The sequence below is a fragment of the Podarcis erhardii genome (genome assembly GCF_964252035.2).
Source record: "Podarcis erhardii genome assembly, chromosome: 5".
Lineage (NCBI taxonomy): Eukaryota > Metazoa > Chordata > Lepidosauria > Squamata > Lacertidae > Podarcis > Podarcis erhardii.
This window is the reverse complement of record NC_138509.1, coordinates 79,999,747-80,015,834: the sequence shown is the minus strand read 5'-3', so window position 1 is coordinate 80,015,834 and position 16,088 is coordinate 79,999,747. Positions and strand designations below refer to the sequence as shown.

The window sequence follows — 16,088 nt, the reverse complement described above, 5'->3', positions numbered from 1 at the left end:
AACTGCTCAAAGAGGGTTTTAAAAAGCAGCATATCAACATGTCTGAGGTTTATTGCATGAACAAGCAGTGTGGTTTGCAAGAAGTGGAGGAGACCAAGAGCAGATTCTTCACCGTGAGAAAGAGTTCAAAAGGATCTTGAAATATGGTCAAGCTTGAAGCTTTCCTTGTTGGGTCGAATTGCTGTTATAAAGATGAATGTATTGCCAAGAATGTTGTTTTTGTTTCAATCATTGCAAATTTTGGACAAGATGGACTGTTTCAAGAAGCGGCAGAGAGATATTTCTAGATTTGTCTGGCAGGGCAAGAAGCCCAGAATAAAATTTAAGATACTAACTGATGCAAAGGATAGAGGTGGATTTGCCCTGCCAGACCTTAAACTCTATTATGAATCAGCAGCATTTTGCTGGCTGAAAGAATGGCTGCTTCTTGAGAACACAGACATTTTGGACTTAGAAGGTTTTAACAACGTTTTTGGGTGGCATGCATATTTGTGGTATGACAAGGTTAAAGCACATAAAGCATTTAAAAACCATATTGTTAGAAGAGCACTGTTCAATGTCTGGATAAGGTATAAAGACTTACTTGAAAGTAAAACCCCAAGGTGGTTATCACCGATGGAAGCAAAGGCTCTGAAAAAACTCAATATGGAGGCCAATTGGCCAAAATATTGGGAGATTCTGGAACAGGAGGGTGACAAATTGAAATTGCAGAGTTTTGAGAAATTAAAGGATAAAGTGCGAGATTGGCTTCATTATTTTCAAATAAGGGAGGCCTACAATTTGGATAAAAAAATTGGCTTCCAGGTGGAAAAATCAAAATTGGAAACAGAATTGTTAGAACCCAAAACTAAGATACTATCAAGAATGTATAACTTGCTGTTGAAATGGAATACTCAGGATGAAACGGTAAAATCTGCTATGATCAAATGGGCACAAGATGTTGGACATAACATTATGTTTGCTGACTGGGAACAGTTGTGGACCACAGGTATGAAATTTACGGCATGTAATGCCTTACGAGAGAATATTATGAAAATGATATACAGGTGGTACATGACACCAGTCAAGCTTGCAAAAATCTACCATTTGCCCGATAATAAATGCTGGAAATGTAAAGAGACTGAAGGTACATTCTTTCACCTTTGGTGGACGTGCCCAAGGATTAAGGCTTTCTGGGAGATGATTTATAATGAAATGAAAAAGGTATTTAAATATACTTTCCTGAAGAAACCAGAGGCCTTTCTCCTGGGCATGGTCGGCCAACTGGTGCCAAAGAAGGACAGAACTTTTTTTATGTATGCCACAGCAGCAGCAAGAATACTTATCGCAAAGTATTGGAAGACACAAGATCTACCCACCCTGGAAGATTGGCAGATGAAAGTAATAGACTATATGGAATTGGCAGAAATGACTGGCAGAATCCGAGACCAGGGAGAAGAGTCGGTGGAAGAAGATTGGAAGAAATTTAAAGATTATTTACAGAAACACTGTAAAATTATTGAATGTTAAAATGATGTTGGAACGAAACGAAGTGGTCTTAGCAATAAGGTTAAAAGGAATATGTAGAAAGGGATTGATATTAGATGAAAATTCGAAATTATAATATGTGATGACAAAGAATTAAGAGAAAATAGAGAGGGTATGGCTTTGCTGAATTAAATATTTGAATTGGAATACAAAAAAGGGAGGTGTGAGGAAGTCATGAAAATAAGTAAATGAACTGTAAGATATAGAAAGAGGGATTTATTTGTTTTTAATTGTTTTTGTTTTTCTTAGTGTTTGTATTTTTTGTGTTTTCTTTTTACCATTTTTGTAACTTTTTTCTTGTGGAAACTTTAATAAATATTACTTTTAAAAAAAGCAAAAGGAGACTCGCCACTTCGATACTTCAGTAATTAAGCAATATATACCAGTAAATACCTTAAACAAACAAACAAATTGTAAGGACTTTCCATAGCCAGTCAATAGGTGATACAGTTCTGCTTGTATTAGATTAGGAACTGGAGGAAAGTTGGGCACTAATATTATCAGGAGGTCCCACGCTAGTGTATAGAGCTGCATTTGCCTGTTGCCCTGCAGATTTTTTTGACTACAACCCCCACCACACCTGAGGGCACCAGGCTGGCAAAGGCTGATACAAAGGGTCTGAGACATGTTTTGTCTCAGCTGAGGGATCCTAGCTCACCTTCCCAGACAAATGTTGCCTTTTGTGTCAAATACGGTGAACACACAAAATGGCAGTGGAAGTGTGCTCCCTGGTCACATAATGGCTGAATATTTTGAGTTGTGTGTTTTATAGCATTGGGTCTTTAAGCAGAAATGCTAACCCTGCCTCTCCTGCTTTTACATTCACCATGTTTTTAAAAATGCCATACGCTGCCCTGTGTTTCTGTGGAGTTGTATGTTGGAATAAACATTTTAAATAAATAAATCAGTATTTTTTTGTAGAGTAACCTTAATTTTAAATGAAAAAATATGAAAGCATAGCTGAACAGAAGCTGTTAGGAAATGGTTTTTGGGATATGGAGCTGGGTCAGGAGGAGATTGGAGCTTTTGGGACATTTGGATTTGGAGGATTTTTGAAACAAGATTTGGAACGCTTTATGGATCCTAGCTTTAACTATGGAAATCTGGCTGCCCTGTTAAGAAGGAATAAAGGCATTGTTGGGATGGAGCTCCCCCGAGATCTGCTTTTTAGCACTAAAGATTATGAAGAAGACCGGCAGAAGGGACGTGAAGGAGAGTTAAGAGCCTCGGATATAAGATCTCCAGGTTGATGGACTTTTTGGAGTTGACAGAAGGGATGGCAGAGGCTGAGACCAGGGAGAGGAGACGGTGGAAGAAGATTGGGAATTTAAAGTTTATATTTGGAAATTTTGTAAAATTTAATGAGGGAGAGAAAAATCGTGGAATGAAATTTTTATGACCCTAGTGGAAATGTTTTAAGAGTTTAAGTTCAAATAGATATATTAATTTTAAGGAGAAAAAGAGGGAAAGGGTTGGCTGAAATATTTAACTGAATTAGAATACAAAAAGGGGAGGTGGGAGGAGGTCAAGGAAACAAGCAAATGAAAGATACACTATGTGAAGGTTTGATGTGTTTTTTGCTTTTGTTTTTCTTTTTTCTTTGACTTTTTTTGTTTCTCTTTTTTCTTATTTGTATGGTATTCTTCTTTTTAATGTCATACATTGTTTTGTTTTTTGTTTAATTTGGTGTTTTTCTGTTTTATTTGTAACCTTTAAAACCTTAATAAATATTATTTTTTTTAAAAAAGGAAATGGGTGTCGGGCACATTTGCCTGACAACTGACTGAAGTTGGAGAAAACAAATAAACATGACACTGGAAATCCAGTATTACCTTTTCCTGCCAGTTCTTTTCCTTCAGCACCTTCTGCCTCAATGTTTCCTGCAGTTGCTCCATTCTGCTCCGATGGGAAATCAGCAGAGACTCCCTAAACATGACAAATATCCATGAACACAAGAGTTTCTATGGAAAGGGGGGGGGGACTAGCTCTAGCCTATGAGATTTATCTTCCCTCTCACCATTCAACTACAACGCATGCTCTCTCTTTCTAATTAATTTTGTTTGCTATTACTGCAATGGGCTCAGAAATCTAGTCAGAGCCCATGTATGCTTCACACTACAATTAAAAATATTGATGTAGTTGACTCCAACTCTTTCATGTACCGCACTGTATTTGTAATATTACTGATGTGCAATCTTGTGAATACATTGATGTAAAATACTCTCTGTGCCTGAAATAATTTTCAGTTCATATGACTAGATAAATATTGACACGTGTGGCATCAGATGTAGGCAAGGTGGGCATGGCTTCACAAAAACAGCCTCGTGGGCCACATGCAAAGGCCTCAGCCCTGATTTCAAGGCTCTCATCATTCTTCATTCCCAGTCCTCTTTGGGCACAGAGGTCAAAGCAAGTACTAACATGCCCAGCCCCAATTAGATGGGAGCTGGTGGTGGTATGGGTACAATTTATATTCCACTCAACTATCTCCCAGAAAAGCAGCTTCTACTATGGGAAGAAGGAAATGATTCTGATAGCCAGCTGATCCCCAGACTTAAAAGTGAGATCACTCTGTGACCTGCAGAGTATTCTGGGTGTGTTGCCCTGGAAAAGATTTTCCTTGATTTAAAGGAAGCTGGCAAGGGCTGGGAACACTTGTTCTAATTAAAATCTCATTGCTTGAAACAATGCCCGATAGATGCTCTGCAGGGTTCCTCTGAGTACACAGAGCTCTGTGCAAGAAGGTCTGTGAATTTTTGCAGTGTTAAGAGAAAGCACCAGCTTCTGCTTACATGAAGAACTGTGAATGTATCAGAGCCCTTGGTTGGTGCCACAGGGCAGAGGTGGGTATGTTGTGATTGCTGATACATCTGGATTGCAATCTACTCCAATCTTTTCCTCTTAAATGCCTCTTTCTCAGAAGAAGTACTTTCAACATTTATAGATGGAAAAATGAACATTGCAGGGAGAAAGAACACTCCTAGCATTTCTGTCCCAGCCAGTGAAACTTTATTCAATTAACTATACAAATAAATGTTTGCTAGCTTATGAAGGTCTGCTGTGGAGAAGTTTAGCAAGTGCAGCTTCTCCTGTGAAGCAAGAACTTGCACTTGCTGGACTCCTAATTTCCGTTACTACTGCACTGTTCTGAAAGAAGCAAGAGCCCATTCATTCAAAGTTTCACCTTTAATTTCTATGCGGTGACATTATTAGTCACCCGGTGGTGGGATTTATACATACATGAAACTTCCACTTGCTCAACTTCCACTGAACTGTGTGAATTAAGTGGGGCTACATGTTTCAACAAACAACAGAATGCGGACACCATTTGGAAAGGCTACAAAATGACATCTGCTCAGTGACTGATGGGCTACGGAATCTAAAGTTTGTTGGGCCTCTTGACAGACCATGTATTTGGAAGAGAAAGACTAAGGGTCAAACTAGGTGATAAAATATCATGGTGGTTTTAAAACAGCACGATTGGATTGGGGCCCTGACACTGAGAGAAGGGGTTAATCCTCTTCTCTGCACCATTCTTGTCCCGTCCTACCCAAGTTATTTGCCCCACGGGAGAGAAAAAATGCATATCCCACACAAGTAGCTGAATATTATCCCTAGGAAGCAAATGGGCTGCCCAATATAGATTGGGAACATGACACAGAAGAAGGGTTAAGCCCCACTTCCCCAGCACTGCAGTTCCAGGCTGAAATCCTCCTCTCCTCAGTGCTGTTTTTAAACTTTAAGAAACAATGGGAGATCAGCTCACATATCTCCAGACATCTTGTCTTGGCCAAATTTCAACCCCACTCCATGTCTAATGTAATCCACATTGTGTTTCCACTTAGGAGCCCTTTACAGAGCAGAAACATGGTATTACTGGGGCTACTGTATTGAATAAATTGGTAATGTTACAGTATTTCACTGGGACACAGTTTGAAAATTTTATAAATCATGCAGAAGGTCCCAGGTTCAATCCCCAGCATCTCCAGGTAGAGCTGGGGGAGACTCACTGTCTGAAACCCTAGAGAGCCACTGCCAGTCAGTGTTGGCAGTACTGAGCTAGATGGACCAATGGTCTGACTCAGTATAGGGTGGCTATGGGGGAGCTTGGATTAAAGAACCTTTAAGAGCCTATCCAAAACCCATTGTCAGTAGATGTTGAATCAGTCTGCAGAATTCACATCTTAGGTAATGTAGTCAAATTAAACACCACCACTATGGGCCAATTTCACTGTTAATGGTTTCCCTCTGAAGAATGCATGCAGAGAACTATGTCGAAAGCTCTGCAAAATCCACACAGATGCTCCATGGGTATTTTTTCATAAAGGAAATGAACCAATCTCAGCTTCAGTGGAAGGGTCTGCCTTAGAAGATGGTGGACTCTTCTTAGCTAGAGATTTTAAGCCAGGGGTGGCAAGCCATTTTAGCTCCAAAGACTACATTTTTTATCAGGATCTGACTTGGGGTCAAATTTGACAAGTGGGTGGCTTCACCCACTTGTCTAAATTCCATTTGCTCACCTCTCAAAAGTGGGAAGTGGTTTGTAAAAGTCTCCATCCTTCTTTTTTAAGCCCCCAACCTTTGATCTTTAATCTCCACTCATCAGCTGACAAGAGGTGATTAAATCCTCTTGCCAAGGCTGCACAATCCTGTTCTATGCTGGGAAAAGGGCAGTGCAGCCAATACATGATTAAATCCTCTCCTTCGACCTATCAGCTGACATTGCCAATGATGTCAGCTGATGGTCAGGTGGCTATTGCTTGGGGGAAAGGGCATGGCAAACCAAACTGGACCCACTGGAGAGCCAGGATTGACTTGTGAGCTGGAGATTCTCCACCCCTGTTTTAACCAGAGCATGCATGGCCAACGATCATGGATGTCATAGCGGCAGAATTCCTGCATCAGCAGGAGGTTGAAATAGTTGACCTTTGAGGTTGCTTTCAACTCTGTGGTTCAAATTCTACATGCATGTCCCCTGTATCCACACACACCCCATAGTATTGCAGATTGGGAGCAGTAACTTGAAAACATGCAGCTCAGGGAGGGGAAAGGTTATCCCACAAGAGTTCGGCAGAAATGAGGTGTTCACTAGACAATTATAATTATTTGCTTACACTCTTATGAAAATGAAAACACCTGCTGTATAAATGATGCTGCACTACTGAGGATAATAGATTCAGGATTAGACAAATTAATGGAGGACATGGCTATCCCTAGCTACTAACCCTGGGGTTGTAGCCAATGCTAGCCCTACTCAGAGAAGACCCATTGAAATTAATGAAACTAAAGTCATGCTCATTCATTTCAAAGGGTCTGCTCTGAGTAGGACTAGCATTGACTACAGCTCTTGGTGGTTAAGTTCTTCATCACTTGCTGGGAATCTCAAGTGGAGAAGGTGCTCTTGCCCTCATGTCTCTCTTCTAAGCTTCCCCTAGGCATCTCACTGGCCAGTGTGAGAAGAGGATGCTAAACTAGGTGGGTTCTTTGGTTTGATCTAGCAGGGCTCTCCTTATGTTCTTATGTCATTTCATTGCAAGCATTATTTGAAGATACCTTTATTTGAAGAAGCACCAGAAAGATCGCTCATAGGATAGCATGCTTAGAGAAACAGGCAGGGAACAATTTTACAAGCTTTTAAAAATATATATATACATAAAAAGAGATGAACATAATTGTTATACGTGAATATCATCACTGAAACAGATATGACGTAGCTGAGAACTGATGTGATGCCTGTGTCTGATGTGAACTACTGCATCATTCAAACATCAAGTTAGCCTTGAACTCACTAGGTTGCTTGAGATAAGCTACTAGATCCCCATCAGCAACATGTGGACAATATTACTGAATCATCTGCCAGAGATGTTAGCAGTGATCATGGAGGGTGGTTGTGGAGGGCAGGAAATAGCCACTGCTGCTGAGCAGCTAGCAAATGAGGTGGTTGGGGCCCCACACTCTTAATTTCAGATGCTGGTGGAAGGCAGGGGGCAGTGCAGGCCTTCCAAGAAACATCCACTTATAGAACAATAGACTAATAGAATTGTAGAGTTGGAAGGGACCACGAGGATCATCCAGTCCAACCTCCTGCAATGCAGGATACTTTCGGCCAACACGGGGTTCAAACCCACGGTCCTGAGATTAAGTCTCATGCGCTACCAATTGAGCTATCTCTCAGGACACTTGTAAAGATGTGAATTCTCCCTCCACACAGATTGCTGCTAAGTGGTGGTCGTAGTATGTGGAGCATCTGAGACATTTTAAGTACTATATCTACTGCACCCAATCCAGAGGAAATCAGTCATGATTTACCACTGGAAACCAATTAATTTATTTATAGTAAATGTGTATGTCGCCCTTCATTGGTAAATCTCAGGGCAGTTCACATCATGCAAACGGGGTTTGTTAGCTGTCACAAAGTTCTCTTGATGACTTAAATGGGATTTAAACATGATTAATTTCTTTTAGATTGGGGTCAGTATTTCTGTTCTAATCCTATGCAGTTAAGGCTGAAATCCTAAACACACTCACTAGAGATTAAGCCTTACTGTGTTCAATGGGAATAGGCTTGTCCTAAAAATATTCCCTCCCCCCCCCCCATTATTTAAAATATTATTAGTTCAGTGCACAGTTAATATGCTGTGCTCTGTAATGATTTATTTTGGGTGTGGAGGACTGTGAAGAGTCAACTTGTAGGGGACTTTCAGTTCGACGATATTCTCAGAAAGAAAATCTAGGCAGAACATCCTGTCCTGTAACGCTATGCATGGCTAGTCATTTCTGATTACCTTTCTTGCCTAAGCATTACCACTTCTTCCTCTCGCTGCTTGAGAAGACTCTTAATCGTTTCCAGTTCGCTCTCCAAATGGTCGGTGCGTTTTTTTAGCTCTTCTTCTTTCCTCTCTTTCTCAATCACCTCTTCCTGTAAACGTCCAGATGCTTGTTGGCAGGCAAGCAAAGACTCTTCTCGCTCTTTCAGGGTATTAGCAAACCTAAACGCAAAAAAAAAGACCGCATGTCATAACCGAAGCAGTCGGTAAGCATATATAAAATGCATTCTGACATGGCCCTTACGGTAAATGCGAACACTATGCAAATAACTCTTCTGCATTATACCAGTGTAGTTAAGTCAGTGTACTGACTGTGTACTGATGAAATATATAAAACAGCACAAGAAAGAGAGCACGATACATTACTATTGTCATCATTTGTTATTAATAATTCTGTGCCTTAAAAATGTAAACATTTTACAAAAATTGATGAGGGGAAAGGGAGTTGGGGAAGAAGAGGAGATATGAGAATAAAAAACAGAAAATCAGCACAAAGCAAAAGAGGAGAAAAACTAAGATAAATGAAAAATGTCGGTAAAACCATCATGTGAATAGAATAATTTGATTTTCCACATTTCAGAGCAGCATCTGCATACAGTTGTAATAAATTCTGACTCATACTGAGATGTGGATGCTCCAATTTCAGATGTCAGTTTCTGGAGTTCACTTTGATAGTCTTCAACTTCTTTTGACTTCTTTCTAGAAAATAAAATTTAGTATTATAAATCAACTTGCCTTTACAAAATGAGCAGAATCCTTCTCATACAGTAGCCTTTATTTGTTAATGGTCTCAATAAGACGTTTTATTTTACCTCTTGGCAAAATACAAACAGGAGAGTGTTACTGAGCTTTTGCCCTGCTTGTGGGGGGAAAATGCTGGACCAAGTAGGTTTTCTGTCTGAGTCAGGTGAGCGCTTCTCGTGATCTGAAAACAAACTGCAACTGCATTTTGTTTCAGTACATACTTATGTTGACTATTTAGCTTTAGATGGAAGATTATTAAAACAGTTTTTTTAAAAATCTGCAACAAGAATGATTTTGAAGGCCATTGTTAACACATGCACACATCCCTTCCATTTAAGTGGTGACTACATTTCCTTGCTGATGCTCCAAATTATTGGCACCTTGAATGAAATTACGAGCAATTCTCCTCCATATCCAAAAATTCAGAAAAAGTATTAGGACAGAGTCCGGAGAGGTACTTATCATAGGAGTTGATGTTTTTTGCGTGGCTGTGGCCTGTTTCGGATACCCTTTTGGCTAAAGGTTAGATGAGCATACAAAGGAAGTGTACTTAGAAGACATCTGAAGGCAGTCCTGTTTAGGGAAGCATTTAATGTTTGATGTATTACAATATTTTAATTTTTTTTTTTTTGAAGCCGCTCAAAGTGGCTGAGGAAGGCCAGCCAGATGGGCGGGGTATAAATAATAAATTATTATTATTATTATTATTATTATTATTATTATTATTAATTATGTCACTTAGTAGGAGCTGAAAAAAGGATGAGGAAACGAGAATCTGAAATAAAGGGCAAGTAGAAAGTGGGTAAAGATGGGTGGGGTATAAATAATAAAGTATTCTTATTCTTATTCTTATTCTTATCAAATTCTTGATAACAAATTCTTTATGATGCAGTAGTACAATGCCACAGTGTCCATTCCCTATAATTCCAGCAGTTTTTCCAGGTTTTAAAAGACATGTCCCTTTGGATTGTTTTGCTCACAAGTGTTGTCTTTCCTTAAAATATATGGGTAGGCTAGGGAGTGGGGTGAAGGATCTGCATAGAGCTCTTCTTTGCCTGGAATGATTTAAATCAGGATGGCTCAGAATAACTAATACTTGACTTTTGTGACTTGATGTCACAAAAAACTATACCAGACCTGGCATCGTTTCTGACAGGTAAGGCAGAATGAGGACTCAAGGATTAATCCAATCATCCAGAAAGAGAGAGCAGTCACATCGTGGCATTGGAAAACTCTGCATTTGTATAAAGATGTGGGGCTTGTACTTTGACTAATTTATTGTTTAGATTTTGTACTTAACAAATGTCTCATTAACTAAAAATCCAGGCATATTGCAGGAGCATTACATCACTTTCAAACATAAGCCCAGTAGGAAATGCATAACTTGGACAAGGCAAATACCTGCTGTGTATTGCTATAGCCAATATTTGGAAACAGCTCAGCTCATGCATAAGGAACCACTGTACACGCCACTGACTAAGGCTGACCAAACTGAAACATGTCTGACATTCCAGGTACTCATAGAACTCCACAGAAGAATATTTAGAACCTCTCGTGTGTTGTGCTGAGTTTTTCTTTCATACTCATAACCCAGCCAGATGGGCGGGGTATAAATATAAATATCAACAACAACAATAACAACAACATGCTGTGGATACATTATTGGGAAGTTTTGAATGCTTGATGTTTTAGTATGTTCTGATATATACTGTGAGCCACCCAGAGTGGCGGGGGAAACCCAGCCAGATGGGTGGGGTATAATAATAATAATAATAATAATAATAATAATAATAATAATATTTAGTCAATTGAAATCTCTGCATTAGACAGGTTTTGTTTAAAATTTCTATTTCCACGTTTTTTGTTTTTGTACTTTTCCTTTCCACATCCATGCCAAAGTTCAACTTTTTTTTCCTTATCTACTATTTGTGATAAATAGTGCAAACACATTCGCTGACCGTTTCCTCATTCTGCTTTGTCAAAATATAGGTTGAAAGTAAGGCACAACAGTACCAGAAGTGTGGCTTCTACAGATTAAGGTAGGGCCTTCGGAGTATAAAGACGTACTCTTCCAACCTCAAACACTTGCTATGACTTCAAACCTTTCCAGTCTCCCACTGTTCTCCCACAGTACTGTCAGAACTCAGGATCTGGAGGCAAACTGGAAGCTCAGCCAAGAAGCAAATGGGGATGGTAGTCTACGAATGGTCAGGGCCAACCCTGCTACTTGGCAACAGGGTAAAAACGACATGCTTCAGGCAGCAACATGAACTGGGTCGGGACAGATAAAGGCAGGAACTGATGTCTAAATGGTATAGCAATACTTTTCAAAAACTTGGCTCAGCACTGAGAGCAACTCAGACAAGAATCAGATGGAACCTTGCTATCACATTTGTGGCACCTGACCCTTGTCTGAGATGGTACGTGCAACAGCACTCTCTGCCTATCTGCAGGTGTCTGTTGCTTTCTTCTCAATTTTGAATAATTAACAGTACAAAAAAAGGGTTAAGCAGTCATTCTTTGCCTACTGGACTCTAATGAAGGTATCAGCTTATTGTAGTTGCAATTTATTGCTGTATGTAAGATGCTGGTTGTCAAATTAATTACTTTGGTGCTGATGTAGTGAACATAATTACATATATTCTGTAACTTTGTGTTTCTTTTTAAAAAAATGAAGACAGAATTTTGAACGCCTTTTCATTCATTCCTTTTATTCTACTTTCAGAAGTAAAAAAATAATTAGACAACTGTCCAATGATTCATATACCTAATTATTGTCAAATAACTGCTACATGAAAGTAAATACATTTGCTGAAGAATGTCAGAAGACCTTTAAGTCTAAATAATTTCTTTTGAAATTTGTCAAGTCAATGATTTCCAGAGCAGGCTGTCACAATGATTTATGTAATTGCTGAATTCAAGCATTCAGTTCAAAAGAAAGTTCTACAGCCATTACATGTGGCATGGAAAAATGATGTCTTTACTAAATATCATTATGTGTTAATGTTGCCAGTAGGCATCCCTTTGAAATGTATAGATATTCTTTGGCAACATGATTCAAATATTCAAAGATTATAGCTGTAAATCCATGACATAGACACCACAGATGCTAATTTAGTCTGAATGCTGCTAATTATATACTAAAAGGACCTACGGTAATTCTGGTTACCAAAACTAAAACTAGGAAGTATAATGCATGATAAACTTTGGAATAAGGTCAAAACGGTGAACTCAGTGCTGCTGCTGCTGCTGCTGCTACAAGACACAGACACACAGACACACAGACACACAGACGGGGCGGGGGGAGAGAGAGACTTGTTTTTGTAGAATAAATATTTCAGGAACCTTGCTGCTGTTAGCCATGGGCAAGCTGCCATTCTTCCAAGCAACCTGGTTGCTTCAGATGTCACTGAAGTTGCCATTTGTGATATATATGTACAGGTGGGCACTTGAGAATATAGATTTTGTGGGGGGGGGCACCTCTTCAAAATCTCTCTCTCTCTCTCTCTCTCTCTCTCTCTCTCTGTGTGTGTGTGTGTGTGTGTGTGTGTGTGTGTGTGTGTGTTTTCTAGTGTGAAAGATTTAGGAGGCCTGCCCCATCCCCACAGCCTCAGAAGTTGTATGCCTGCTGATCCATCCATCTCCAGGCACCTGAGTCCCTGCCTACATAGAAACTCCAAGGATTTATCTTCTCACCAGATGTTTCCTTGATCTCCTGTTTGCCCTAGTGATCCAGGTTCAGTGGGATTCATTTGAGCAGACAGGAGAAATTTGCTTGGCTCTTCTGCTGACAAGACCACCAGACCTCCCAATTCCCTTACTCTCCAATTGTTCCTGTAGCCTCAGGGGCATTTTGTAGCCGCTGCCCCCCCCCCCAGCATGTGTCAAGATATCGACCCCCTGCTGGCACCAACCCACTTCCTTCCTTGCTTTGATTAATCCTGGCCAGGTTCTTCTTGTTACAGAGCCGCTATCAGTGCGATCCAAAATGTCTTTACATGGATGGCTTGCTTAAATGACTATTTACTGAATAACTACACAACACTTCAGAGGAAAAGTGTTTCTGTAGCGCCGCTGATGAAGTAACAAAAGGAACTGGGCATTCTCACCTCATGATTGAGCTGCAATTTCAAATTACAGACAATCGCTTCCAGTTTTTGCTCTCTTCTATGGAAGTTCCGTAAAATGAAACTTTCTGTTCTATCTTGCAGATGGAAATCAAAAGGCATGAATGGAAGATGAGCTTTGGAAAATGAAGGAGGAGGAAAAGGGATATTTCTTATTGTACTCAGCAAGTATGCCGCCCAAATGGAGCCAGGCCCCTGGGTGATCATTCTTGCTGGAAATGTCTGCTGAGGAGTGATAATAATTGACGCCTGCTAGACGGAGAAAGTCCCTCCAACATGTTCCAGATTCTGTGCACACAGAGCATGGACACACTGCTTAGTTATCTCTTTGTTAACCATCACTTGGTCTGACATAGAACAACTGCTGTTTCTTCCACATTTGCCAGGGCTGGTTGGACATGCACTTCTTTATTCAGATCAGAAAATTAACTGCTTTAAATATTTACTGTGGATTTTGGTTTGAACTGTGAAAGGCCTTTTCCTATTGAGAAAAAAATGATATTGTTGTTTAAAATGTCTATGTGGGTTTAACATGGACTGGTTTGTTTGTTTTTTTAAAGAAATCTATGAGCCTACTCATTCATTCCTTGGCTCCTGAGAATCTGCCTAGGGTTAGACAGGGGTGGGGAGGGGATCTTGAACTTACACCACCAGCAGCCAAGTACCATTTTCCGGTCTACATCACCAGCCGCTGGGTGGGTCCTAAAGCCCAGCTCAACAGGCTCACTCCTGCTGTGGGAGATGGTTCATGGTGTCAGCAGCCCACACTGAGCACTGCTGGTCAGTCATTGAAGCTGTCCGATGGCTAGTTCTGACTGAACCATCTTGCTTCTACAAATGTCACACAATCACCACCACAAGACCGTGGGGCTGCCTCCCCTTTAGTACCACTCAGAAGCTGATTTTCACACTTTGCCTCATATCACCAGCCGCCACTAGCTCACACTGCACGCTTCCTCCTCAGCTCTTCTCAGAGCAGGAGAAAGCTGGTGACTGCATCATGCAAGGCTGAATTTACTGGGGCACAATACTTCCCTCTCACCTGGAGGAAACTAGAGGGAAGTAGGGAACAAGAGAGAAACCATGCTTCTGGTCTCTGGCTTCTGGTCTCTGGCTGAATAGGCTAAATGTGTCATATGATGCCAGACTCAACACCACCAATATTTGATGCAGGAGTAGAGAAGACTATGAGAGCACCACAGAAGAAGGCAGGCACACAGAAACAGATGCACTGCTAGTCTGCTGGTTAAGGTCAGCCAGAATGTTATTTCAGTGCTCAGTTCTGAAATATAAATTAGGCACATATTTAGGAATATATGAATCTATCCTTAATTTTCTTGTCTTTTCTTATGGTAAGTATAGGTGAAACAACAGGGAAGATTGGGACTGGGGGGAAAGCCTTCAGATTGGGGGAAAAGTTGGCAGGCATGTATTACAAATGAGTGATGTGCTGCCTGACACTTTAAATGTGGGCAGTGTATGTTCTCAATGTAATTTAAACCTAGTATGTGGTCATTTACTGTAGCAACCACCAAACACTGAATTTGTGGTACTGGTTTTTCAGTAAGTCAGGAATGAAAACAGGCAAGCAGCATAACAATTCAAACCCCACTAAAGCTGGAAACTTGGAGAAATTTCTCATCATTATAACATTACTTCACCTATTAATAACTCTAGTTAATCTTTATATTTATACTTAAACTGAAATAGAATATACTACTTCGCTAAATTAGACCCAGACTCATTATGGAAACTCATTATGGTATATTTATGTATATGCAATCACTGTGTTTTTCATTTCAATTACTGTTAAAATATTTGGAACGCTTAGCAACAGGGTATTTGTAGATTTGATTTTCCACACCCCCCCCCCCCCGCAAAATGTGAATGCAAGAATGTACATGTCATAAAGAAACCATATATATATTTCAAGGAAGGAAAGCCTGTTGAAAAGAATGCTGATTGCTGTCTTTTGAAATAACAATGCATGTACACTACCTCTGAATGTAAAATGCACCACAAATATAAAAAGGAATTTCATTCCTGAATTTGTTATGGTTAAAAGTCCACTTTTTATATAGCAAGGAAAAAAGTATTAAGGGCAAATATTACTAATCATGACTGTATCTAATGAATGCCGGGAACTGTATGATAGTGGGAGAGCACATGCTATGCTTTCCATGCAAAAGGTCCAAATTTCAACCCCAGAAATTTCCTGGGTGGGCTGGAAAAGTCTCCTTTCTGAGATGAAGCAAAGACCAATGGTCTGACTTGGTACAGGTAGCTCTTTTAAGACCTGTGCTTGTGGGCATAGACCATCCAGCAATGCGAAAAGGGATCTGACACTTTGTCCTTCTTGTGAGGATTCTCTGGCCTTCACAAGCAGGGGTTGCAGGGAGCTGAAAAGCTCCCCTGGGAGCGTGATAGACCACAAACAACCTCTTCCCTTGGATTTATTAGAACCAATAGAGGTTGTAGACAGGATACTAGGCTAGGTGGACCATTTGGTCTGACCCCCTAAGATGATTCTTATGATGGTTCCAATGGATTTTCTACTTGTTGAGGTATCATTTAACCGGAACTGGCTATTATGGGTAATGAACTTTTCAACATTCTTGCCAATAATGCTTCTTCCACTAAAGTCTGTTTATACCGGCTATATCATTTCCACATGCTCAGTGGCAGGCCTCCCTCCTGTAGGACAAGAGTTTGGGCTTCTTCCTACAGACTGTGTTGCGGTCTGAACAAGCCAAGCAGCCACTTGCTCGCAGTGCATTCTCCGCCCATATTTTGCGGCAGGCTTTTCGGCATCTCTTATATAAGCATCTGCCTTGACTTTGGGTGTGTGCAGGTGTTTTTCACT

The 16,088-nt window shown here is 40.3% G+C and overlaps 1 protein-coding gene and 1 long non-coding RNA gene across 11 annotated transcripts in view; one reads left to right on the top strand and one right to left on the bottom strand.

Moving 5' to 3' along the window:
• Positions 1-16,088, bottom strand: part of LEKR1 (leucine, glutamate and lysine rich 1) — a 70,286-nt gene that overhangs the window by 12,967 nt on the left and 41,231 nt on the right. For all 10 annotated transcript variants that reach the window (XM_081862437.1, XM_081862440.1, XM_081862439.1 and 7 more), the window contains 3 exons: positions 8,976-9,053; positions 8,313-8,516; positions 3,360-3,453 (listed from right to left, as the gene is read on the bottom strand). In XM_081862437.1, coding sequence (XP_081718563.1) covers positions 3,360-3,453; positions 8,313-8,516; positions 8,976-9,053 — 376 coding nt within the window. The remainder of the gene's footprint in view (positions 1-3,359; positions 3,454-8,312; positions 8,517-8,975; positions 9,054-16,088) is intronic.
• Positions 11,088-15,273, top strand: LOC309342446. The gene is made up of 2 exons (XR_014156823.1): positions 11,088-11,137; positions 13,310-15,273. It is a non-coding gene; the product is annotated as an uncharacterized lncRNA (long non-coding RNA).